The sequence below is a fragment of the Nothobranchius furzeri genome, chromosome 11 (genome assembly GCF_043380555.1).
Source record: "Nothobranchius furzeri strain GRZ-AD chromosome 11, NfurGRZ-RIMD1, whole genome shotgun sequence".
Taxonomy (NCBI): domain Eukaryota; kingdom Metazoa; phylum Chordata; class Actinopteri; order Cyprinodontiformes; family Nothobranchiidae; genus Nothobranchius; species Nothobranchius furzeri.
Window position 1 is genome coordinate 58,038,655 of NC_091751.1, and position 26,698 is coordinate 58,065,352.

At 40.2% G+C, this 26,698-nt stretch overlaps 3 protein-coding genes across 6 annotated transcripts in view; all 3 read right to left on the reverse strand.

Annotated features, from left to right (window-relative positions):
- Positions 1-1,233: 1,233 nt before the first annotated feature.
- Positions 1,234-17,266, reverse strand: LOC107384146 (methyl-CpG-binding domain protein 3). Its single transcript, XM_015957232.3, has 7 exons — positions 17,103-17,266; positions 11,914-12,070; positions 9,202-9,339; positions 9,009-9,099; positions 8,748-8,925; positions 2,035-2,193; positions 1,234-1,931 (listed from the first exon to the last, which is right to left on the reverse strand). Exons 1-6 carry the CDS (start codon positions 17,114-17,116, stop codon positions 2,043-2,045), a joined length of 729 nt encoding a protein of 242 aa, XP_015812718.1. The 5' UTR covers positions 17,117-17,266; the 3' UTR covers positions 1,234-1,931; positions 2,035-2,042.
- A 376-nt stretch (positions 17,267-17,642) lies between these two features.
- On the reverse strand, positions 17,643-22,008 carry uqcr11 (ubiquinol-cytochrome c reductase, complex III subunit XI). The gene is made up of 3 exons (XM_015957233.3): positions 21,893-22,008; positions 20,843-20,973; positions 17,643-17,936 (listed from the first exon to the last, which is right to left on the reverse strand). Exons 1-2 carry the CDS (start codon positions 21,940-21,942, stop codon positions 20,853-20,855), a joined length of 171 nt encoding a protein of 56 aa, XP_015812719.1. The 5' UTR covers positions 21,943-22,008; the 3' UTR covers positions 17,643-17,936; positions 20,843-20,852.
- Positions 22,009-23,597: 1,589 nt separating this feature from the next.
- The window catches only part of tcf3b (transcription factor 3b), a 35,365-nt gene continuing 32,264 nt past the window's right edge, over positions 23,598-26,698 (reverse strand). For 3 of the 4 annotated variants that reach the window (XM_054738965.2, XM_015957228.3, XM_015957227.3), the window contains exons 18-20: positions 26,192-26,436; positions 24,314-24,456; positions 23,598-24,219 (exon numbers count right to left, since the gene is read on the reverse strand). In XM_054738965.2, coding sequence (XP_054594940.2) covers positions 24,317-24,456; positions 26,192-26,436 — 385 coding nt within the window. In that variant the 3' untranslated portion in view covers positions 23,598-24,219; positions 24,314-24,316. Of the gene's footprint in view, positions 24,220-24,313; positions 24,457-24,763; positions 25,000-26,191; positions 26,437-26,698 lie in introns of all 4 variants that reach the window. The other variant, XM_015957230.3, reaches the window with a different exon arrangement.

The window sequence follows — 26,698 nt, forward strand, 5'->3', positions numbered from 1 at the left end:
CACATGCAGCAAGAGGACAGCATCAGCCACCCTCTACCACTCTGTCCAACTATCTGCTCGCCTCTATTATTGTATGAAGCTGTGTTTTCCCACCCAGCTAAAGAAGAGATAGATACTTCTGGAAAAGATATTTCACTATTGGGTGTGTTCATCATGGCTACCAATGAGGTGTTTGGGGTGGTCCAACATCCCCTCTGAATGATGCTTCCTGCGTTGCTGGGTTTGATTCCTAGTCATTTAATTATAACAATTAGAAATCACACAAGAGAAACATTTCCAAAGCATCACTTTATAATGCAGGGAGCCTTTTACGTGAATGAAAACATTTTTTAACAGATGCAACTTTAAACGTCTACAAACTCCTTTTATTCAGACGGGGCTCAGAATGATGCTTTTTAGCCTTTTCCTTGTTTAATCCAGCTGCTCAGAGAGAAATGGAATTAAAATAGGTCTAACATAAATGCATCTAGGTTAATTGCAGCTTGTTAATCTGTTCCAACAGACATTGTTCTGAAGCATGTTATTTTCCTACACGTTTTAAGACAATTTCTGATTTAGGATGCATCATTAATAGAGGGCACTATTATCACCAACCACTTACATGAAAAACACAAATGCAAACATCTTTGCTCCAAATTCTAAATCTTAAATGCATTTATTGGATGCATCTAATTCTGTTTGTTATAAAGGTGTAGTGTAAATGGCCTCTATTTGATATAGTGCCTTCTAGAGTCCTAAAACCCCCCAAGGTGCTTTACAGCACAATCAGTCATTCACCCACTCACACCCTGGTGGTGATGAGCTACATTGTAGCCACAGCTGCCCTGGAGCACACTGACAGAGGCTAGTCTGCCGTACACAGGCGCCACCCTCCCTCTGACCACCACCAGCAGGCAAAGTGGGTCAAGTGTCTTGCCCAAGGACACAACGACAGAGACAGACTGAGCGGGACTCGAACCTGCAACTTTCTGATTATGGGGCAAGCACTTAATTCACTACACTTAGATGTAGAACAAGTGTTTTCTGCTATTATTTTAGGGAAGAAACATTTCAAAGAGGTATTGAACGAGACAATAAAAGGCACATGTTAAGAAGAGTGAGGCAAGCTGGGAACCAATTTATTGTTGTTCAAAATGCTCCAAATGCTTCTGGGAACCAGAACGGAGAAGATTTGTAATATTTAAACCCATTCTGAAGAATTATAAGCACAAGAAGAAAACTCTTGATCACAAATTATAAAGGGAATTTGTTTATTTTACAGTAACAGTGGTACACAAACATCATATGTAAAGAAGTACAGCATTTGTTATTGTCTGAGGTTACAGATACGTTAATGTTAAAGTTAAAACTCAAATGTAGTTGGCAAATTAGAACAACACAAATATGAAGACTCAAGCTTTGTAAACTCAAATTATTGTAAATGAACTGTAAAACCGAGATGTTTATCCACAGCCACGTAATTGCCGTGTTCATATAGAAATACTGCAGCTTGTGTTCAAACACACTCCATGTGACACAACTACGAACAGTGTCAGTAAATAAAAAGCAACACAATCTGGGAGAACAGAAGTATAAAACACACAACAAACATAAACATGACAACACTCATTCACGCATGTGAGGTTTGCATCTTCAGTATTGAGCTTGAACAGCTGGTAACTAACTGTAACACTGCATTGTACTGAGCACCTTCCACAGCTGCCTTACGTTAGCAGAGGTAAAATAAAAAGTGAAACTTAAAAGCACCCTTTAAGGATTACACTAGCAAGTGTAAAAATATATAACAATAAAGACTACGGTCTTTGTTTATGTTAGAAAAGTCTCCAGAAAGTCTCATTTTAAAGTCCTTTTTAATCAGCATTTGAATGTAAAATGGAACCTTTATTTAAATATCTGGAAGAGTTTACCAGCACACTTCATGTTCCGCACACCTGTGAGAAAGACGAGAAGCCGGTTTAATTCAGAGGCAAAGTGAATGTTGATGACTCAAAGGATGTTCGTTTTAGAGTCAGTGCTGCTGTTTTCCCCGTTTACCTCCTCAGCTATAATTCCTCCTTTTCCAGCTGCTCATCCTTTTTCTCGGCTTTGTCATCTGCAGCGTCGACAGCGGCGTCCTCCATGTAAGCCAAAGAATCCGCCATCAGGGCCTCCTCGAGCCGTTGCCTCACATTCTGTACCAGGTCCTCCTGCTTCCTGAGGTACACGCACAAGGACAAACACAGCAGCAGCTACTTATATGATGCCTCTTGTGGCTTAAAAGTTTCAAATGAATTTTCTTTCCCACCCAACACCCTCAGAGACCGGAGGTTATGTGCTGAGCATAAGGTACCATGGTGATTTGTTCTGGTTTAAAAGCCTCTACATGATCAAGTGTATCATGTTAAATAACTACTGATGATCTGGTTGATAGAACGGTTTGTTACTGCTTGTATACGTGAACCATCTGTTTATTCCACATCTACACAGAAAACAAGAGCCTTGAGGAGTTCTGCTATGTTGTGGAGTTGCTAATGCTAATGGTTAGCTTCTGCTAGCAAGACGTTTTCTGCCGTTTCCTGGACGCTAAACCAACAACAGCCTTCCCCGTTGCAAGTCAAGATGGGTGAGCCCATGAATGCTAATTTACATTGTGACATCTTCTCTGTTTAAGTACACCATCTTTGACGGCGTTAAGGGAACACGTTTAGAGAGCAATTGTGTGATGTAAAAAGTGGTGTTCAATGACCAGAAGAAACATGTTTTTTTTTAAGGCGCTCAGTAAGAGACACAATAAGAGTGTACATTCTGGTACTGTTGGTAGATTTCTGCTGCAATTTTTAGCATTTGGAGTTTGGAACTGGTGACTTTACAGCCGCATCAACGCTCATCTTCTTTTTCTTCCATTCTGCTCCACCATCAACTCTTCAAATTTTACAAATTCATATTGTTTGGTGACATCTGCTGCTAATATTTCCTATTGAGTTCCAACCAATCTGCATGAGTTAACCAAAAATCCCGCCCAACACCTCGACAGCACCATTCACAGCTACACACATAGGCAAGTACACTTTTGGTTACTGAAATGGCCAAGAAAGTGGTCGATTCTGGCCGGCCCGGGGAAATGGAGACACACATAGCATGAAGATTTGGTAAAATTACACAGAAGTTCTGATAGTGGAAAGGGGCCTAATCACTGAAAATCAAAACAAAAAATACATTGTAATACTTCTAACTAGAGATGCAATGCTATTAAAAGTTGGGCTGATTTTGATGACAGATTTGAATGCTGCTGTGATGGCTAATACGTGATATTTACAACTATTATGTGTTATATTACCCAGTTGTTTTTCTGCTTCAACACACTTGATCAAGTGGTTAAACCACCTGCTCAGCAGCTCATCAAACTCTGTAGATGCCCATTAATCACCTGATGACTGAAAACAGGTATGTTGAAACAGGAAAACAACTAAAACATGCTGTATAATGGCCCTCCAGGACCAGGAAATGGCACCCATACCCTAAACTTTTGAAAACGTGCAACGGTGACCACACCACTTTCATTGCATCTCTGCTTCAGTTACACACCCCCACTCCTTCATTGCATCACACATATGGCCCACCCCCTCCTGACAAACAGATGCAAACAAGATGGAAATAAATACGAGTTCTTAATATCAGCCCAGTTTTATTCATCTATGTGTTAAAATATGAACCAATATCAGCCAATACAGATATCCCGCATCCATAATTACAACTACAATAAAATCAGGAATAGCAAAAACTATAAAACTCCAAACTGTTCAGCCAATCATTCCTGAAATCCAACAGGTTACTAATACTTTTTATTCAATGTGAAATTAAGAGTTAAAGATGTTTCCATCATTTACTTTGAGAACAGCATTACACTGAGTACCTACCTACCACCACCTCCCAGGGGACAGGAACAAACAAGTCTTTACTGTGATTGACCACAATCCTGTAAGATCTTCTGAGCTAATTACACACTTTTTAAAAATGAGGACACAGAAGTAATCCCAGACAGCGGGACTGAGAGTGACCTGCCAGCTGTCCTACAGACAGGTAAACTAGGTCAGCCCAACTTATTTTGGCCCTGTGTTTTTGTTGCTGACCAGCTAAGTGTCTCCCTTATTAGTCGCCGAATGAATGCTCATCAAAGAAAAAGGAAGCTGTGTCCACCAAAGCAAACTGCCGTGGGACTGCTCGGCCAAAAAAAGTCTCCACCTGGATTTAACTAAGCAAATAGGTAGGAACCTCCTATTGGATAATTACTGCATGGGTGATAATCTTTCAGCTGGCAACAGGTAATTTAACCCCAACTGGTGCAATCATTTGTTTCTCATTACCTAAACCACTGTGGAAAGACACACCTGGTGGTCGTGGAGAAGATGTTAGCCTGTGTGAGAAGGGCCAGATCATTGGCATGCATCAATCAGAGAACACATCTAAAGCCGGGATCACACTGAGCGATTTTTGGCCATCGCACAGGATCGTTCGTGTCACACTGTGAGAATCCCAGAGAGGTGTCACACTATACGGCGCTAGATTTCAGCGAGGTAGATTGCACGACGTCTCTCTCCAGCAGGACACGCAAGGTCATGAGCGCACCTCCCAACGCATGCGTCACTAAGCAGCCTGCCAACCAAAACAAAGCTGAAAAAATGAAAACACTTCTTTTTAGTGTCAGTTCATGATCCAACTCTTTTTTTTTTCAAAGAGGAAGCTTCGTTTATAAAACCCTCGCTTTGGCGTCAGACTTCTGCTGCGAGTCTCATTTTCCCATCTTCCAGCTAAAAAGTGGAGCTGGTCATTCATCCTTATCCTCCTTTATACACAATAACCCACTAAACTACAGAGAAGTAACAATCTGTCACAGATCGCTGCAATATAACTTTTGCAGTGAGTTCTGTCTCACTGCTCCACAGCTCCACTCCGTGTGACAGCTCACACCCGCTGTTGCGGGGCTTTCTCTGTCCCTCTGCAGCAAAACGCTACTGAACCATCCTCATCAGTTGAATATGTGAAATTTCCACCAACAGCAAAGGGATCACACGTTTTTGTGTTTTAGTTTTTATGTTCGCGAGCTCATCTCCTTTTCACAATTCATCTGATGGTCTAAAAAATGTAGTTTCATTATTTTAGTACAACTCCGGTTTAACTTGGGCTAATAATAAAAATAAAAACTGGAGTGTAGTTTATAATCTGCATTTTAAACATAAATTGAAACTGAAGCTCAGAGAGGCGGAGTCTTTTGCTGCAGCATCCCAAAGGTGTGTTTTTATTGGTTGATTGCAGACGGGAGTCGGAGGTTTTCAAATAGTGCTTGAAGACTTTTTGAGGCTGATTTGGTTGTGACATGGCTCAAAGAGCTGTCGCAGAGACAGTCACACTGTACGTTCACAGCATGGTGCACACATATGCAAATCACCCTGACGTTGACAGTTTTGTGTCACGATTCTGCTCAGAATGAGCAACTTTCATTTTGGAACAATTTTTCAAACAAGGGAAGGGAAGCTCTGTGAAGCTGACGGACTGACCCATCTTAAACCTTTGTCGGCTGTGCTGAAGAGAAAGGTACAGAACAAAATTATTTAATTAATTAGCTGCGCGTTCTCCTGTCCACTGTCCTCCGGGCCACACACACACACACAGAGCTGACTGTCAGCTGTTATTTTCGTTAAGGAGTGTGCGCGTACAGCATGCACGCCTCGTGCACGAGCCTACTATTGAAGCTGCCGTTACGCTTTTTGCTTGAGGGGGCAATCGCGAGCATAAAAATTCAAAACTCCGTAAAAGTCCCTTTAAGTATCAGGTGTGACATTAAAAGCAGACGCTTTGATGCTCCACCTGAGAGTAAATCTGTAAGGCTTGTCACCAGCATTCAGACATTAATTCTTTTTGCTTCACAGCCAGACAGGACACGAAAAAAAAAAGAAAGGGTGGCTCAGGGAGCATGAGACATCATTTCAGGGCTGTACAGTGCGACATATATGTCGCAAGTGCGATGAAAAAAAAACAACTCTGTGCGATTAACTATTTTTAAAAGTAGCACTCGTGCGGCAACTTTATAAGTTACTTTTTTTTTCACCCACAACTTTACTGAACCAAGTAGAGTTACTTGTTTCTTGTTTAAGGAAGATATATTTTACTGGCTTACAATGTGGTACGTGCTGGGGAGGAAAACAGAAGAACCAGCAAAGTAGTGATGTGTCGTTCGCAAACGCAATGGCTCTTAGAAATGACCGATCTTTATCTGAGGAGCCGAATCGGAGTCTGTTTTTTTCCTTCCTCCCTCTCCCATTCTCTCTCCGTGTTTAAGCCGCACGTGATTGGTCAACTCCTAGAAGGGCGCCTGTGCTTAGTATCTGTGTCTGCAGCGAGCAGGAGGGGAAGGGGAGGAGCGGGGCATACAGACAGGCACTGGTGTAAACTCAAAGAGCAGCAGGAGGAGGAGGATGAGGAGAAAGGCGAGGACATGAATTAAAGCAGGAAATGCAGGCATATTTGGACACATTTTACCAATATTGACAATTCAAATGAAGAGTGTGTGGACTATGCAAAGCAAAATATCTTTTCAAGCAGACTCTACAAATGTTATTGTGTGGTAATCTTAGCATTTCTAAGTTGTTTACCTGTAAATAGTTAAGTCTAAATAATTTACATAGAGTTTATTTTTGTTACTTAAAATTAGTTTTGTTGCTCTGTTTCGTGTTGGACAGTTAGGTTATTTAAAGGGATACAACATTTTCACATTTTTAAACCTTTTTCTTGAGCCAGTATGTGCTAAAATGACCCTTAACAGGGTTAATGAAAAGTCACTCAGACCCACCGCCCTCTGTGGCCAGAACATCACACTTGCAACTTCAGTGTGGCGAGCCGCTGTTTAGCTGACATACCTGACACTGCAGTCTGCTTCCAACACGTTTCCTGCATGTTTTAGATCATGAACACATCTGATATGTTTGATTTTGTGACGAATCTCTCCTGTAGATGCTATTGAGGGCTGGGAAGACATTTCACAGAGCGGGGTAATGAGTTTTGCTTTTGTTTCTACTAAATGGACACTAGGGGTGCTAAAAACAACAAAGTTACTTGTATTCACAGGTGTAGCAACAACAGTAGTGATAAGAGATTGTATTACCTTTAGAACACGTATGTATGTCATGTATTTGCTCTAATGTTACAAACGTGTATTCAATTCAATTCAAATATACTTTATTAATCCCAGAGGGAAATTAGTTTCAGTACACACAGTTCTGAGACAAGAATTGGTGACTGTGGTCATTCGCAACCCGAGTCTTTTATCCTACTACGTTTCAGTGTTAAAATAAAAAAAAGTTCCTCCTCTTGAATGGACAAATTTATTACAAAGCCAAAAAAGACTATTTTAGCTGGATACATTTGTGAGTACAAGTCATTTCTGTGTATAGTTTATTTTTGGTGCCGTACAGTTTTAGGTGCCTACCTCTATTTGACTGTGTAGCATTTGTAATGATAAGTTACAAAGTTAATTAAAAGCAGTTTGATAAGCTATAATCATGTTTTTATTATGAGATGGCACACACCTCACACTTGAAGCTAACAATGGGTATATTGGAGCATCCTGTGCAATAAGCTACACTTTCAAGAACGACACGATTAGTCGACTATTAAAATAGTCGTTTGTGGCAGCCCTCGTCATAAAAACATCTCAGTATCCGTTAGCTCTGAAGCAGACGGATGAAAATTCTGTATTCTTTACATCCTTACAATAAAACACACCGTCACATAAACCATCTCCTTACAGGAGAGAGGTCTGGTTGAGAACTAGCCACCTGACTCTTAAATACGACTACATCATGCTAGGCTTGGGCGATATTGCGGTAGTACCGTATACAGCTGCTGTTAAAAAATAGCATCATGTCAGTTCCCAATGTGGTCATAAAAAAACAATGCATGTAGGAGACAAAGATAAAAATAAATAAAGAAGAGAAATAAAGACCTTTAATGTATAAAATGGATGTGTGGTTGAATTTTCAGTTTTACTTGAATAAAAGTTCCATAAAGTTTCTAAACTTGATGTCATCATGTGACAGTATTTCTGGTTCAAAGTAAACTTTAAACGAGAGCCGGTAAACACTGATGAGGTAATTTGTGCCAAACAAAAGATGACGGCGAAAGAAACAGACCCTGAACGAACCGCAGAGGAGCGAGCCATAGCTGAAATAGCAGACTTCTGATGCTTGTTATTAAAGGAGACGTCAACCCGCTTTTCTGGTGGACAATATGCAGTCAGCCTTCCCTAGATGTTGCGACTAGCCCTAAAGTACCCGTATGTCTGTGCCACAAGCTCATTGAAGCTAGTTTTCAGCAGTCGGTCCACAACGTCCTACGTCGAAGCCGGAAAAGGTAAACATGCTGGTTTTTCAGGCGAAAAATCATTTTATAAACTGTGCTTTTATTAAGTTGTTAATATTATGTGTGTTATGTTGTTATTCTTTTAGTAATGTTTCTTATTCAGTTTCTGAACGGTAAAGGCCCAAACCAACAGTTTGGTACTTCCCCTTGAGGCTTATGCCATCAATTTTAAATTGGTCCCGGTAACACCGTACACCGTGGTAAAATGTGGAGGAAGCTGGACGGTATTAAAATTTGGATACCGCTTAAGCCTACATCAAGTTTGACAGATCAGCACCTTAAATTTACTGTCCATTCGTTTAAAACCTGCATGCAGTGTAAAATCAGCTGTCCTCTGTGCAGATCAGCTTTACCTGATGTCATCATCAGTCACCACGAAGGCTTTGCAGAGCGGCTGAGCCGTGTTCAGCCACACTCCGGGGTTTTTCTCCACAGCAGACGTGAGCTGCCCGGTGATGGGAGCTGGGTTGGTGTGCAGGGCACTGGCAATGGCAGAGAGCAGGGTTTTGTCTGAGCATGCCGGCCCAACACCTTAAAAAATACAAAGAGTCAGCTTGGTAAAAATTCTCATTTTCATCTCCATCTGCTGGGGGTGTTTGTAACGTTCTCCTCACCCTGTAGGCCTTTGGGAAGATCCATGGTTTTCACCAGTTCTTCTGCTATATCGAATGCATTTAACCCACTCAACTTCCTCTCCCAGAACAACTATCAAACAAGGCAAACAGACCAAAAAGACCACATCGGAGAGAACGGTTTAGGAACGCAAATTAATCTGAAAATGAGACGTGTGCTTAGCCTCTGACTTACTTGTTTTGGTTGATCCACTGCTTTCTGAGGGTCGGTCTTGACTTTGTTGTTGGGGTGGTTTGTTACCTTGGTCACAGGCTGTTTGAAGATAGATGCTGTCTGTCGAACTGGTAGTGTTGTGTTTAAATCAGGCTTAGGCTGCAGGAGAGACAACACCATCAGCGACAGGTAAAACCCTATAAGCTTTCATTAGCTCTTCTGCACCACACAAAGCTAAAGGATAAAACATTAGTGAGAAGTACATGCTTCAGGTTGTGCCCTGTTGCTAGTGTTTAGCATTGAGCCCTTTAACTGGAGTAAATGTGAGGATGCTATATAAACATCACAATGAACAGAGATTATTATAGTGCTTGAATAAGTGTGAGCATGCAGCTGAGTTTACCAACAGAGAAAACAGACTGTAATTGAGTGTGTTTTGTGAGGCGTTTCTGATGCTACGCTCAGCAGTGAATCATAAAACAATGTCTTCAGGGGAGGTTTAGCAGCGATGGAGACAGCAACACAGTATACTGTCAGGTCCACAAATATTGGGACATCGACACAATGCTAACATTTTTGGCTCTATACACCACCACAATGGATATCAAATTAAACGAACAAGATGTGCTTTAACTGCAGACTGTCAGCTTTCATTTGAGGGTATTTACATCCGAATCAGGTGAACGGTGTAGGAATTACAACAGTTTGCTTATGTGCCTCCCACTTGTTAAGGGGCAAAAAGTAACGGGACAGAATAAGAACCATAAATCAAACGTATACATTTCAATACTTGCTTGCAAATCCTTTGCAGTCAATTACAGCCTGAAGTCTGGAACACATAGACATCACCAGATGTTGGGTTTCATCCCTGGTGATGCTCTGCTAGGCCTCTACTGCAACAGTCTTCAGTTCCCGCTTGTTCCTGGAGCATTTTCCCTTCAGTTTTGTCAGCAGTCACATCATCAATAAATACAAGAGAACCTGTTCCACTGGCAGCCATACATGCCCACGCCATGACACTTCCAGCACCATGCTTCACTGATGAGGTGGTATGCTTAGGATCATGAGCAGGTCCTTTCCGTCTCCATACTCTTCTCTTCCCATCACTCTGGTACAAGTTGGTCTTGGTCTCATCTGTCCATAGGATGTTGTTCCAGAACTGTGAAGGCTTTTTTAGATGTTGTTCGACAAACTCTAATCTGGCCTTCCTGTTTTTGGGGCTCACCAATGGTTTACATCTTGTGGTGAACCCTCTGTATTCACACTGGTGGAGTCTTCTCTTGTTGGCTTTGACACAGATACACCTACCTCCTGGAGAGTGTTCTTGATCTGGCCAACTGTTGTGAAGGGTGTTTTCTTCACCAGGGAGAGGATTCTTCGGTCATCCACCACAGTTGTTTTCCGTGGTCTTCCGGGTCTTTTGGTGTTGCTGAGCTCACCGGTGCGTTCCTTCTTTTTGAGAATGTTCCAAACTGTTGTTTTGGCCACGCCTAATGTTTTTGCTATCACTCTGATAGGTTTCTTTTGTTTTTTCAGCCTAATGATGGCTTGCTTCACTGATAGTGACAGCTCTTTGGATCTCATCTTGACAGTTGACAGCAACAGATTCCAAAAGCAAATAGCACACTTGTAATGAACTCTGGACCTTTTATCTGCTCATTGTAATTGGAATAATGAGGGAATAACACACACCAGGCCATGGAACAGCTGAGAAGCCAATTGTCCCATTACTTTTGGTCCCTTAACATGTGGGAGGCACATATGCAAACTGTTGTAATTCCTACACCGTTCACCTGATTTGGATGTAAATACCCTCAAATGAAAGCTGACAGTCTGCAGTTAAAGAACATCTTGTTCGTTTCATTTGATATCCATTGTGGTGGTGTATAGAGCCAAAAATGTTAGCATTGTGTCGATGTCCCAATATTTATGGACCTGACTGTATTACGTCTCTGAGAAAGCTAACAGGAGCAATGCAAATATTTAATTGCCAACAAATGCTCTGACAACAAATATAAAACTACAACTGTTTAGGTTGTAAATGCACCACTAGGAAGAAGGATAAGGCCTTTTATTATGTAGGTAATAGTGAATGAACAAACCAGTCTCATGATAATTTTATGACTTTGTTTAGGAGGACATGTGGGACACCATGAGGAGAGGACTGTACAACCTTAAGATTGGAGAGTTTCTGAGGGCTTTTATAAAATTGTTTGTTTTTTCTACTTTAATCTTTATTTCATTAATTAGCTTTCATTTGTCTCATTTAAAAAGGAATAGCCTGGGCGGGGTTATGAGAGCTAATGGCAGAAGCCCCCTGCAGTAAACAACAATCTGAAGGATCTCAGTTTGAAGAACTAAGGAGGATATTTAAGGGAGAAAAGGACCCAACGGCTACTCAAAAGGAGAGCAAATTTCTGCCGTCTCAAAATGACTGAATCCTCAAAAAATAAATAAACTGGCAGTTTAAAACAATATTTTGTAAATATGAACAATGCATCAGATTGTTATTTATATAGAACTGTGTGTGCATGTGTGTGTGTGTGTGTAACAGAGCATAAAAACTGCCTGATGGAAAAGTTAACCAGTGTAAAAACCCAACAACACCGCAGCATTTGCCTAAGGGCTTGTACTCCTTGTGATAAGCCCTCAACATGTTATGTTTATTTTAAAGACACCATAAATAGCTGGAATAATACAAAAGTTAAAATGACTCCAAAATCCACGCCTCACCCTGATCTGATGGTTTGTGTCATAGAGATGCTTGTGCCGACTCCGTTGGGCTTTGGTCTGGGGGGATCGTCCACCTCTGGAGTTATTGGTATTCACATCAGGGCGATGATCGCTGCGGAATATCTGGGGCTTGTTGAGAATACGCTTGACAGGTAAACTAAAAATAGAACAGGGAAAATACTGTCACACAAGTGGAATGGTTATTCTTTTGAGGTAGTTACTGTCACCGTGTTTTGAGAAGTTTTATTTTTGCTTCTCAGAACTCAGAATTTAAAGTTGTAAACTTTCCTTTAACACTATTGAGTAAAACACCTACTCCATGTAGGTTTACAACATTATTTTTATTTTACACTGGAAGGAAAAAGTTATAGTTATGTCTGAAAGTGTCTCTTTAATAGAAATAAAATCACAACTCAGTTGCTCTCAAAAAAAGGTATCTGAGTGATCAGACTGCATCAGTTTTTATAGAACTCATGAACAAGTCTAACAACCAGCTTTGTGGATTCACTTCGAAATCACAGAGATGGGAACTGTGACCTCAACAAGTCAACTCCATGCCGTGATTTTGTTCTGCTCAGCAACTGAACAAGGTTTGTTCACGGTGCAGGCTGAAATCACCTGGTTTAGTTGCTGAATTGAAGAGAAACTCAGCATGGGGATGACTTGTTGATGCCACAATTCCCCATCTCTGCCAAATAATTTCTAATGTAAAACTCTTGAAGACCCTGACACCATTGCACCTGAAAAGGTCAAACATTTCTGGTAAACAAAAACCTCCACTCCAGTTACCAGCCAGAAAAGAGAATGCAGGAAAGATGAGCGTAAATGGAGAAAAAGTAACCAACCAGATCACTATGAAACCTTCAGAATGCTAGCCTGGCAAGCCAGACTAAATAAATGTATTATTTAGTCTGGCCACGCTCCATTGACGGCTCTCGGTTGTGGGGCGGGTTCTACCGTTGTCTTTCAAATGATCTCCGCATGCTATTGGACAATGAATGTGACATACTCTTGTTTCACTCTGTTGCATCATCCCACCCACCAGGCACATAGAGTGCCCTGATTGGCCCACAAAGCGGATAAAGCTCTGTGATTTGTTCACTAAGCAGATAGAGCACTATGATTGGCCTACCATTATGGACCAATCACAGCTCTTTATGTGTTTGAAACCTCTCTAGAGAGCTGTGATTGGCTAGCCAGAGTCCTGGTAGGAGCTGCTGAGGTTCCAATGGAGCATGCCTAGACCAAACTTTGCAAAGCAAGAATTTGGTCTAGTTCACTAGGCTATCAGAATGCAGCTTCACACTCACATTTCTAAATTAAAGGAGCCATGCTATTATAAATCTGTGAGAGCAAAGGTAGGCACAAAAAATGGTAAGATATTACTGTTGGCACTATTGAGATGTCATTTATACTAAATATGAACTATTTTTGGTCAGCCTGAATTTTATACCCGAAAATGAAATGGTTTGTTTCAGGTAAACTCCGCCCACTCCCGCTCCAACCAAACACACATACTTTTGGTAGTCCAGTGGTTTAAGCAACTGCCTTTTCTCTTGTTTTGCCATGTGCAGATGCTGGTTCAACTCTCTGTGTGGCCAGTAATTTATTTAGCCAGCTGAAGCATATTTAATTTTTTTTATATTTTAGTTTAATTATTTTCTGCAAAACATTTCTTTGTCTCTTAAGATCTTTGAATCTGGTCATTTTCAAGAAGCATTTTAGTTCATTTCCTTTGCTCACCTCACAAGGACTCACACTGGCTAATTAAACAAAGAAAGTAGAAAAGAAAGATTAGTCCTCATATTTTAATCAGTTCACCAATAAAGGGCTGAAAACAATAATAAGGGAAATGTAGCTTAAAAAAAGAAGAAAAAACATGCTACTTCCATGACCAGAAGGCAAACCTGCGCAAACCTACGTGCCAGTCTGGCACTCAAGCTACTGGAATACCAAGTTTGTAACAAAACTATAGTCACCTAACATACAAATCCCGTGGTGAGCATTTTGTGCGTCTTTGTAGACAAGATGCATGGTTTTTACGGCAGTACTTTGTCTCTGATGCAGACGTAATTTGTCAAAATACCCGGGTTTCAGAACCAAGACCACCAGCTTCTGAGAGAGGAGAAATGTCTGGTGATGCAAGTAGTTTTCACTCAAAGTAAAACTCAAAATTTGCAGCTGATAGCCTAGTGAACTAGACCAAATTCTTGCTTTGCAAAGAATGATACATTTATTTAGTCTGGCTTGCCAGGCTAGGAAAATGTGAGAATGCAGCCAAAAACAGGTTTGAGGGTTGTTTGAAGAGGAAACAACATCACATGGTTAAAAAAAAAACTCAAAAGAGTGAATTTTGCATGATATGACCCCTTTAAGCAATGGCAAGACAAGCCCCCCCCCCCCCCCCCCCCCAAGCCATTAGTGATAATAGGCATGTTTCCACTACAAGAACGTCAGGGTAGCTTTACAGGAACCTCCCGACTTGCGCATGTCTCCATCTGACCGGGCCGCCCGAACAGCCTTTTATCAAGCCTTTTTCAGGAACCTTTTGAGTACTTGCTCTGGAGTAGGTACTCTGAATGGCCCGGTGGGGTAACTGAGTGGAACCTCAAGTTAACTCACACTGATTGGTTGTACCTCAGTAGGAAATGACATCAGTAGGCGTCCAAAACAACCAGCAGCAGTAAAATTAGAAGAGTAGCTGGTGAAGCAGAATGAAAGCAAAAGAAAAAAAAAAGGCACCGATCGCATTTAAAATCCAACTCCAGAGTCCAGACACCAGAAAACTTGGTGGAATTCCCTCACAGGTGTTGGAAAAAATGGGAAAATTCCCCCACAGAATTAACAGGGCTTGTCTCACATAACTCAGAGCTGCTCTTGTCCTCTGAATGGTTTTAATTATGACATATTTCTATAAAATAAATGCTTTTAATTTATTAATGTTACTTTGGGCGCTTTTTGGGGCTGATCAGTGACATCACTCACTGCAGTCGTGATACGCTGACGTCTGTCCAAGTTGTGAAAGTGCTGAATTTGAATGGAGACACAACAGCTGAGAGGACTGGGATATCCTATAGTTCCCCATCCCACGAACTACCCTGGAATTCTGGTAATGGAAACATGCTTAATATTAACAATTCCCGTGTTCTATTTGCTACTGTTGAGAGGTTAACTAATCTCCCAACACAGTTGACCCCTGATTCCTTTCCCAAACTAAGTGTACTGAGTTTGCATCCTTTTTTAATAAGAAAATCATAAAAATCAGATTAGCCATTCATTTTCACAACCTCTTTCTTGACAGGCTCGTAAACTGGGTGGGACTTTCAATCGCAGTCTATAGTTGGTTCCACTCATATCTTGAAGACAGGGGTTATGTTGTCTCTATTGGAGATCGCAAATCAAATCTGATCACCATGACAGGTGGGGTCCCTCATGGCTCATTCCTTGGTCGACTGCCCTACATGCTCCCACTGGGTCAGGTCATACAAAATAACTGCATTGCCTGTCATAGTTATGCAAATAACACCCAGAGCTACCTACCTCTATCATCTAGTGACTGTGGTCCCCTAGACTCACGCTGTCCGTTTTTGGAGATTATTATGACTGGATGCAGTCAAACCTCTTCCAGTTAAACAAAGACAAGACTGAAATTATTGTCTTTATAAAGAAGAAGGATAGGATGGAAGTTATTGCTCCACTCGGCTTCAGAGGAATGAAGACAAAGACCCAGGTTAGAAATCTGTGTCATAATTGATTCAGACCTGAGCTTCACAGGTCACATTAAGGCTATAACTAGATCAGTGTTTTATCATCTTCATCAAATAGCAAAATTCAGAGATCTTGTGTCCAGATCATATCTGGACAATGGCAATGGTCTTTTGGTTGGTCTGCCCAAAAAAGCTGTGAAGAAACTGCAGCTTCAGAATGCTGCTGCTAGAGCCTTGACAAGAACCAAGAGAGTTGAGCACATCACTCCTGTTCTTACTTGTCTACACTGGTAATTCACCATATTTAACTTTCTCTTGTACCATGTTCAGCGCCTTGGGCTTCCTGATAGGGTTGCGGAAGGTGCTTTATAAATAAAGCTTTGATTGATTGATTACCAGTAAACTACAGAATTGATTTCAAAGTACTACTGCTAGTTTATAAATCATTCAACTGTATACACCTGGAAGGACTCTGAGATCCATAAGGATCAGTCAGCTTGTAGAACTCTGGGTCAGAACCAAACAGGGTAACGCTGCTTTTAGCTACTATGCTGCACACAGATGGAATCAGCATAATCATAAAATTCAAATCTGCCCCAACTCTGGTAACTTTTAAATAAAAATGGAAGACTTTCATGTGTTCATCAGCCTTTGCATGAATATTTCTTACGCTACACCTTCTGCACTGTAACTGCTCACCCTTTAACTTTGTTTTTTTTAACTGATTCTTGAATTGATTTTGTGTATTTAACTTAGTCAGATCAATTAAAAATAGTTATTGTGCTGTCACGTTGCCTTTAATGCTCATGCTATTCTCTCTAATAGAAAGCACATGGAATTGTTCCAATGTATGAAATGTGCTATAATCTCCCTTGCCTAAATTTGCGACGAATCAAGATTATCACCCATTATTTTTTGTGCTTCATGGTAAAACCTCGATGTTTGACGCAGCTCCTGTATTTTTTTTATTGTAACAAGCGTTACACCTGACACTGAAATGTTAAACTATCATCGCTAAAATAATTTCCCAGTTTCAAGATTATTTTAATTTTCAGTCATTCGTGATTAAAATAGACAACTTAATCTAATAAGTACATTTAAAACAATTTAAAAACAAAGAATTAACGGAACAGGAACTTATGTCAGGACACAAAACCTGGGGGTAACTAAACATAGCGTAAAACCGGGGCCCTGCGCGCTCCAAGTCAAGCGTGTGTAAACAATGAAACTTAGCTAGCTAATCAAGCTAGCAGCGTCCGGTGTGCTGTTCTGCATTTGTGAATATTTAAACCGATTAGCTCCCGTATGCAACAAACTGAAGAAGCTCTAAAACTACGCTAACCAAACAAAACAACAGAGTAAACAAATAAACCAGACATGTTTACTTTGTAGTGTTTTAACAACACAACGCACGTCTGCACGCGCTGCGTGCCTTTAATCGATGTTTCAACAAGTCGGCGACAGCATGTTTAAAAGTCCCACCTTTTCCTTTCCATGGTCTTGGTCTATTCCTTGCTTGCTTGTGATTCTGGATGAGCGCAGAAAAGACACCAGCTATTAATTTGTAGAAGAACTGAATTTACAGTTTGGTGAGCTGTCGACACTTGCTGTCAGTACCTTAACAACTGTAGATTACTCCGCCAGACTCGCTGCATAATGATCACTGTAATCCATGCGCCGCACGACTGTAAACTAGTCCGATTATGAGGCTCTGGGGTCTAGATAAAAACCAACAGACGCACTATGCTGCGAGAAGTACAAAAAGTAGGACGCACGATCTGTAAGCGATCCTCCATTATTTCTGTTTTAGAAAATGTTTGGATTAAATTTATTTTGTTGCAGTAAACGCAGTACTCTCGGGAAGTAATTCTAGCCCGGGGTTATAAGAAAGCAACTTTAATTTGAAAAACCTCCCAACACCCTCATTAGCGATTAAGAATTTCTGTTATGCTTTTCAATGACTTTCTTTTGCTAATTTCAAAGCATGATCGAAAAAATAAAAATAATTGGAGACAAACAAAATCATATACTTTTCTTTATTGCAAAATCAAGTCACATATGGCCCCAAAGAGCATAAATGATGAAAAAATTGCCCTCAAACTGAAGAGGAAAAACAAGTTTGTCATCATTTGTTTACTATTTTCCATGGAGACAGTGACCATAATACATTTCAGCAGATGGAAGACAGTTCCACGTTGACTGGGCTGCTGGATGAAGACGATGGCCTCCAGATTTCTTCTAACATGGCTGCAGAGGCGCATGTTCAATATTTTGTTATTTGTATTAAATATACAGAAAAAATAACCCAGCAATGACCTGAAAGGAAAAAACAAAACAATTGTTTAACACCATCAAATTTAGAAAACTTCTAGCACCATTTACAGTCTGAAGTGATAATATTGTGCCAACATACCAATACCCATAACGATAGGATTTGTCTTTTTATTTCAAATAGAAAATTTATACTAATGCTGAGTCCGGCAGTTTGCTTTTCTGGATCTTTAATTTGCAAAAAAGGCGGGGTTGGGTGTGGGTGTGTGATTAATTATTATAGCTAATACATCAAGTTAAGTCTCCTTGCATACAGTCAATTTGCTTGTTTTGTGCCATGATTTAGAGAAGAATGACAGATTGGTCAATTTTTACAACACATTCAAAGTAATGGCTATGTGATCCAATTTAGTAGTGGCATCTCTGTCTTTACAGTCTGCCTTCAAAAGCTTTTAATAAAGATTTATTAGATAAATAAATTAAACTGTAACTATAAACAAAGTGTTGTTCTTGGAGAGGAATCCGAATCAAACGATTTTAAAATTCACACCACTGCAGGCACATGCAGACAAGTTCTCAAAGTAAATCACTTTTTCTACACTGTGGTTTGTGCAGGTAAGAAATGCATTAAAATGATCTACTTCAACCAGAGGGTTGCAGGTTCAAGCCCTGTCTGTTGCAGCTGTGGCCTTGGGCAAGACACTTAACCCGCCTTGCCTACAGGTCAGAAAAACCGGTGGCGCCAGTGCGTAGCAGCCTCGCCTCTGTCAGTGCGCTCCAGGGCAGCTGTAGCTACAATGAAGCTCATCACCAGCAGCATGTGAATGTGGGTGTGGGTGGGTGAAAGACTGGTTACTTTGTAATGCACCTTGGGGGGTTGTAGAACCCTAGAAGGTTCTATATCAAATATCAAATTCAGACCATTTACATCAGACATAATGGGATTTGGTATGCACATCTGCAACATACAAAGATGCTGAAATACTCGTTTAATCAATACATTTGCTGTGGTCTCCAAGAGGAATGAATGCCTTGCAAGTTGTACCCTGTGGAAAAAAAGCTCTGGTGCACCAGTTTCAGGAAGTAGAATATTGCCATATCAGAGGAGAGCTGCTGTGTAACATTGTCTTATTTCCTGATATTAGACATCTCGCCTCGGAATGGCTAACAGCACACGACTCTACCACTGACTCAGGTTGCTTTGCAACGTTGATGTTTTACCTCTACAAATAACACAAACCTATGGTGGAGTTGCTAATGCTAACAGTTAGCTTCTACTAGTTGAGACGTTCTCTGCTGTTTCCTGGACACTAAACCAACAACAGCTTTCCCCCATCGAGAGCCAAGATGGGTGAGTCCATGAATGTCAAAGTGACAGCTTGATGTAGATCTGTCAGGATTTTCAAATCCTAGAGTTTCACTGTCTATTTGCTATCAGAAGCTGACACAAGACAGGTGTAGGAGACTATTTTAATGTTCAGTCTGCATGAAAATCCCACCGTTAACGACTATAATCAGAAATATTTTTCAGTGTTCCGCACCTTTAAAAACTTATGATGTAAACAGTGTTATAGTTTCCCAAACAGCTTTACTCAATGAAAACAGGAACATTTCACAATAACTCTTTGATGACTTGATTATTATTATTATTCTGAGCTACTACAGCAATCAATTTCCCTCTGGGATTAATACAATATTTCTGAATTTGAATTGAATAACAAAATGTTTACATTAATGTAGGGACCGACCGATATATCGGCCGGCCGATATTGGGGTCATTAACAGTATCGGCTATCGGCCAAAAAGATGGCCGATATTGCGCTACCTATCCAGTAGATGGCGCCAGCTTAATGAACTCATGCGTGGCTCCACTCCTTTGAACTTTGAACACAAATTATTGTTTTGGAACTTATTTTTTAATTTATTCTTATTTATGTTTCTTATGTGCAATTATTTCCTGTCCAGGGTGAATAAGTTCACCAAGTGAACTTCCACAGAGTGTTACTTTGTTACAAAGCACAAGTATTACGTTTTATTTATTGCTGCATTTTTATTATTTTAATATTCTTACAGGGATCTTCTGTCCCTAAACTTGTGTGTGTTATTAGATTCCCCAGAGTTAGCAAAGTCAGAAAAAACACTTTGTAACCAGTTGTTTTAGCATAAAGCAAGGGAAGGGAAGGCTTGCATTCACCCACATAAAAAAAAAAAACTACAATGTATGTGAATTCACTTACATTGTTTTATGCTAAACTAAGAAAACCAACTGCTGCCAGATCATCTTGGGCTGGTTATAAAATGCTTTTTCTGACTTGTCTAACTCTGGGGAATCTTAACAAGACACACTTTTACTGAGTGGTGGAATATTCCTTTAAGTTAAAATGTATTTGTGGAAACCTCAGTTTACAAGAAAAAACTTGACTGTTAGATTTATGCTGTGACTGAGTTTGTGTGTTCTGTTGTTTTTGAGATCTGCTAAATGAATCTTATTTGCATTACTTGGAAACCCTAGTGAGTTATTGAGACAGTTCTTTGGTGTATAATAGAGAAATAAGTTTGCATCAAAAAGGCAGAGAATGAAGGGTTTAAGCTTAAGAAAATTTGTATTTATGTTTTTTGTGAGGGAGATTTATCAGCCATTATATCGGCTATCGGCCTTTGTTAAAAGTTTTATATCGGTCGGGCCCTACATTAATGCATGTTTCTGTTAGACATGTGACAAACAGGCTACAGAAATGTTCCTGATAACTTCCATCCAGTGCCTCCTGTGTTGTCTTCAGTCTTATTTTGAAGCCCAACCTCCAGTTGCACTTATGGAGAGATAAACCATTACATCAAAGCTGATTCTGTTGGGTCTTCAAATATTGTAGACCCAGCAGAATCAAAATAATGCCCCAATTTGTGACCACGACCTCTGTATGGATTGTCTCTTTTCCATTCCTTTGACTGACCTGACTGCCACTAGTCATCCTTCTTAAATTTGCCATTGATGTAGGGAACATAATCCAAAACCAATCGCCAGTCTGTGAAGTAAACCAAAGCTACGCCTCCAGTTGTGCCCCACACAGCCATGGTGGGAACCCTGTCAGCAGAAAAAAACATTTATTATGTTTGCATCTCTTGAATTAAAGGTGAAAATAGTTTTAGTAAAAATTATAAAGAACAATTATTGGTATGTTTGGTGAAAAATCAACAATGTGCAGATAGAAGAAAAGCTATAAAAATAAAACATTCTGTTTTATATTTTTGGCTAAATCAATTGAAATAATTATGATTATATAGGGGTAACTGTATTGTCTTTTTGATCCCAAATAATGTCACGTTAATTTCACTAAACTCTCAGAAGACTTTCAAAATTAGATAAATATTAAAATTTCTTTAACCGCTGTGCCCAGAAAAATATAAAACACACAGTTCTTGATTATTTGCATTGTTCTTTTGCCTTTTTGTGTAAAAATCACATGATTCGTGCCATCTATTATTGTTGTGAGTAAACATAAAGTTTCTAATTGCTGGTGAAGGTTCTCAATCATCCAGGTCACGGTAATCCAAAGGGTTCAAATGAAGGCAACTGGACTTCTTTGGTTTCTTGAAGACGTTTCGCTTCTCATCCGAGGAGCTTTGTAAAGTCTAACTGGAATATAGGACAGTCAAGCTTATATGGTTTCTAGATTTTAAAACTATAATAGTTAAAACAAGCTGTCTCAGTTCAGTTAGCCAATGATGTGGTGTTCCAAAATAACATCATTAGAAATGGACACTATATTGTTGTGAATACGTTTTATGAACCGAGCTGATATAATTAAACGGTCTCGAGCTCTAATATCAAAATCTTTTAAATTCATTTTTATTTACTTAAGTTTTATCCTCGGGTTTGTCTGAGGCTAAAGTCACAGCTAGCAATGACCTCGGCTAGGCTAACAGCTAATGTTCAACTAGCCTACGTTGACTCCTCACCAAATTAACGATCTTTCCGGGTTTCGCATTTACAAATATCTTACCATGACTTAGCGATGGCCGCATACTTCTGGCCGATAACTTTGCTAAACATTTTGGCCGACAGATGCCCTTCTGATGATGGACGTGATGCTTTAGTACAGGAAGAACTTCCGAGTCTCTCTGGGTTTACTTCCGGTGGATGAAAGTTTGCGGGCACGTCGATCAGTTTCATTCATTAATTATAGTACAATAAAACACGAGTGGAAATAATCAGATGATGTGGAAATCTACAACGTTCAGATTTATTTTATCAAAATTGAATTATCTCTTTTGTTGGCTGCAAATAAAAAAAGATCAAGAACCATATTTTGTTTTATTAAAAATGGCACATTTATTGCTACATTACTGTCATATACACAACAGTTCTCAGCATCTACTTTATATAAAAAATAGGAAACTGTAGGCACTTTGAGGACATAGCCTACATAGATGTTGTCCCCAAGCACGAGAGAAGACAGATCTGTAGCAGGTCATGTTTCATGGAGGACAGAAAGGCTGTTAACGAAAAAAATCTGGTTTTGAAACATTAGTGCATGAAAATGGGTTTTCAATTCATACCCTGTTTTTTTCTTTTTCTCGGGAAAGTAACTGATATCAAAAATTATATTTTTTGGCCTTCACCATGGCGCAGGAGTTGTGATAAATACTGTTCCACAGCAGTGTCAGCTTAACAAAGACACATCTAACAGACATACACCGATGCACATGCAAGTCTGAGGCAACATAAAAACAAAAATAAACATAAAAGATAAAAAAGTTTAAGTAAAAATTTAGCATCAAATTTGTTCAACTTCCTCACGAAGTGTGGTTCTTCATTTTACAGATGTTCCTAAATTATACATGTTTTTAAAATCATCTGTATAGCAAGAAGATGCAATTATAAAACATTGGATGCAACATTATCCACCATTAACAAAGATGTACAGGCACTAGTCAGTAACCATTATCAAAACTCCCAAAGCCAAAATGACTAAGGCCACCTCTTCATATTAGAAGGAAACTGAATTTTGATGCAGACCGCCTCATCAACCCTATCTTCATCCAGCAAACAAGCTCATCAGAAAGACTGGAGAGGAGGGGGGTGGGGGGTGATAAAGTAATTTTTTAAGAAAAAAAAGAAAATGTCCACGAACACCAGAACAGTCCAATTACTACTGGCAAAAAAATGTTTTTGTTGAGACAGAATTTAACAAAGTTGACCAGTATCACAACATGAGATGTTATCATCAGATCTAAGGACCTGGCACCAAAGAAAAACACCTCACCTTGTTCCTGGAATCTAAACAGTTGTCTTACAATTAAACAATGTAAACAAAGAGAAATAACATTCCAAACAATGCAAACAAAACGCTTACGACTATGTTACAAAGTAAAAAACAAAAAAGTACAAAAACAAAAATATATGAATTCTACAAATGGAAGATCCTTAGAACAGGCTTCACAATTACTCGGCTTGATTCAGTCTGCACCGACCGCGAGGCTGAGAGGAACTGGCTTCTCCAGAGGCTGAGTCGGGCTGTTGTTCTGCACATGACTGAGCCTCGGTGTGTGTGTGTGTGTGTGGCGGGCCTTTCTCTGGCAGTCTTTCCATTCCACTTGCATGGCAGTGACAATAACACATGTACAGGACTTAAAAGAGATAAGACTCAGATCCACATTTCTGAGAAATGCATGAAAAAAAGACCCCCCAGTACACAAGTCAGTTCAGATGTGGCACCTTTTGAGCCACAGCAATAAAATTAAGAAAACCTGACTAAAATACCGGCGTATAAAAATGAAAAGCTGGTATTCTGACTGATACATCCCAGCTTACTTCTGTATCACCTGGGGACAATCTTTTTTATCAAACCAAACACATCAGAGGTCTGTTATGACATGATTAAACAAATTTTGTTCAATTGCAGGAAATAGATCATTTCTTCGTGTCTGTGAAGAATGTGGGACCTCCTTTACTCTGATGGGAATGCCAATAACTATTCAACACGATCAATCCCAAGTTCACTCAAATGAGCGTTTGATCCAAAAGTGTGATTTGATCCAAACAAGAATTGCTCCCAACATGAAAAGCAATTTTTCCAAAGTCCTACAAAAACATGATCATAAGAACATTATGTCCTTTTTGCACTCTCTCCAAAAGACAGTGTCTTTATTTCAAAGCATTCTCCTTTAATATTGTGTGCTTCTTCCTTTTCTTCGGATACTCATGTTGTCTTCAGGAATGTGGCCACCTGCTTTGTCACTAATGAGGTGTGTGTGTTTTTCCACACACTGAGATGTTCGACAATGATAGATAAGGCCACGTGTTCTAAGGGCTGTACACTAAAAACATCTGCAAGAGAAAGGGACACAAAAAAGTTTCAATACTTCACAACAAAACAAGGTTTATGATACAAAAGCAGCTGAAGCACAGTCTGCAGACGGACCTGTTACATATGGCTCACAGGGTTGTGTCCATCTCCTCCAAGAGCAGGGTGACCACTACCAAGCTGCATCTGATGGTCCACACCTGAAACTTTCTCTTCCTCTCTTCTCTTGAGGCAGGCAGACTTTGGGTTCAAATTACGCTCTAAAAAACATCGGAAACATTACTGAACAAAATTAATCCCTCTCTTAGATTCAAAGAAACTAAACAAAGCACAGATGTGAACATCCAGAAGAGTGAAAAGTAGAAACAAAGAATGAAAAGTGTGGTTAGAAATGCAAGAGTGTGGCAGAAAGCAGAGATGTACTTCCTCAAACTTTCTCCTGTTTTTCTCTATTTATTTTTAGGTGACATAGCCAAAATGATACTAAATAAATCAGCGGAACACAGCTAAAGAAATGATTCCCCAGTTGGTGAATGGCTGCCAGTCTTCCTGTTCTGGCTGACCTACCTCGCACCTGCTTCTCCAGGCTAAGTATGACCTGGACAGCCTGTTGCAGGATGATCAGCTTGGTCTGGGCCTTGTCGCTCTGCAGGTGGACCTGACACATCCTGCCCAGCTCTCTGAAGGCTTCGTTTATGTCACGAACACGCACTCTCTCCCTAGCGTTGTTAGCTAGGCGGCGATCGCGCTCCCTCTGCTCCTTCTCCTCCGCTGACAGGTTCTCGTCGGTCACCGAGACGAGGCTGCAGTCGGGAGGAGAAGTGGGTGTTGGAGGGGCTGGTTAACAAACCCAAACCACAACCCTCACTGAACACAGACTAAACCTTCTCAAATCACTGCACTTACAGCTTAAAATAACGCATTTGATCTAGTCTTTCACCCTCTGAGCGTTGTTGTCCCGTAACTGGAACATGTTTCCTCTGTCAAGATGTGACTGAAGTGAATACTGAAGAAGATCTCAGTGGAGCGGGGCTGCGTTCCAGGAGAATGAACGCAGGTGCAGAAAAATACAACTACACTAAAATATATAGATGGTAACTAAAGTCAACTTTGGTCGAGACTCCATCAGGAAGCAACAGTATCAAGATGGCTTCAAGTTTAACAACAACCAAAGAGCATTTTTGGTCTCTAGGGTCCAGGATGGAAGTTGAGGGATATGATGACTGTCCAGCAAATTGAAAGAAGGTATGAGAAAGAGAGGAAGCAACACCCTCTGCCAAATGCAGAATGAGCCACAGAAGAAAGCTAAAGGAAGAGCCTGACATCAGCATCACGGCAAATACATCAGCAGACGATGTATTTATCTGAGAGACTTCTCTGTTGCCATCTGCAAAAAGATAATGAACAGGGCAGGGAAGTGAAGGGCAAAATGGAAAAGGACGTCTAGATAATAATGTAGCAAAAATGAAAGGGTTAGTGTTTGAGCATGCAGTACAGAGACAATGCTGTAAAACACAAAGGCACATTAATACATGGCACACAGCTGTTTTCATGCCAGCAGGTTCATTAAGCTAAAAGGTTGTGTGACAGAAATCAAAACGCTGTTTAATCTGAACACAAAATGAGTTGTGTAGCTTAAAAACAGAACAATGGAGCAAGTGTTCAACAAGAGGCTAAAAAAGCCGAGTTGTGATGTAGACAGACGTGCAAGCAGACATCAAGCTGTGAGTGAGGCAGGAGCATTACAGCAAACAGCATTACCGTTGGTGTTACAATGAAAACATCTTGAAATGAACTAGAGAATGGGCGTGTCTTCAAACTACCACACAATTTCATTTCCCTGTTTTTTAGCTTTTAGAACAGACTTTAAGAACACAAAGCTTGACTAAAGCTCAGAGTAGCATCTTATGTTTAAAGCAGAGAAGTTGTGTGGGAGTTTTATTTTGAAAAGAGACCTTTCCCCTCTACTTCCTTTCACCCTGGACACCCACTGACCTCGGACTTGCTGCTCCAGGTTGAGTATAACGTTAACAGCCTGTTGCAGAATGATCAATTTGGTTTGTGGTTTTTCTGAGCTCAGATGAAGCTGACACATGCGGCCCAGCTCCTTAAAAGCCTCGTTGATGTCCCGCACACGGAGCCGTTCGCGGGTGTTATTAGCCAACCTCCGTGTTTTCTCCCGCTCAGCCTTTATCTCCACTGGTAGATCTTCATCATCATCATCATCCTCATCATCCAGACTACAGAAGAGTCCGTGGTAAATGAGGAAGGAAGGAAACAACAGGATGGGTATATTTCAGTCGTATAAGTGTCCCAGCTTAGTTAGCATCAACATTTGTGATGTGGTCGGTTATAAATAATTTACCCTTTTGGTCTAAAACTACTGGGACCACTCAGACCACTAGAGTTAAATCTGTCCCGATACTACCACCACAGCTGTGGAACTTTGCAACATGATGATCATATCTAGTAATATAATATAGTAGACACATTTTAAAATCT

Coding starts and splice junctions, on each gene's coding strand:
- LOC107384146 (XM_015957232.3), bottom strand. Junction 9,100..9,201: donor CAGTGGATCAACCAAAACAA/GTAAGTCAGAGG, acceptor CTTGTTTGATAG/TTGTTCTGGGAGAGGAAGTT. Junction 2,194..8,747: donor GTGACTGATGATGACATCAG/GTAAAGCTGATC, acceptor CGTGTACCTCAG/GAAGCAGGAGGACCTGGTAC.
- uqcr11 (XM_015957233.3), bottom strand. CDS start 21,942: ATGTTTAGCAAAGTTATCGGCCAGAAGTATGCGGCCATCGCTAAGTCA. Junction 20,974..21,892: donor GCGGCCATCGCTAAGTCATG/GTAAGATATTTG, acceptor TTCTGCTGACAG/GGTTCCCACCATGGCTGTGT.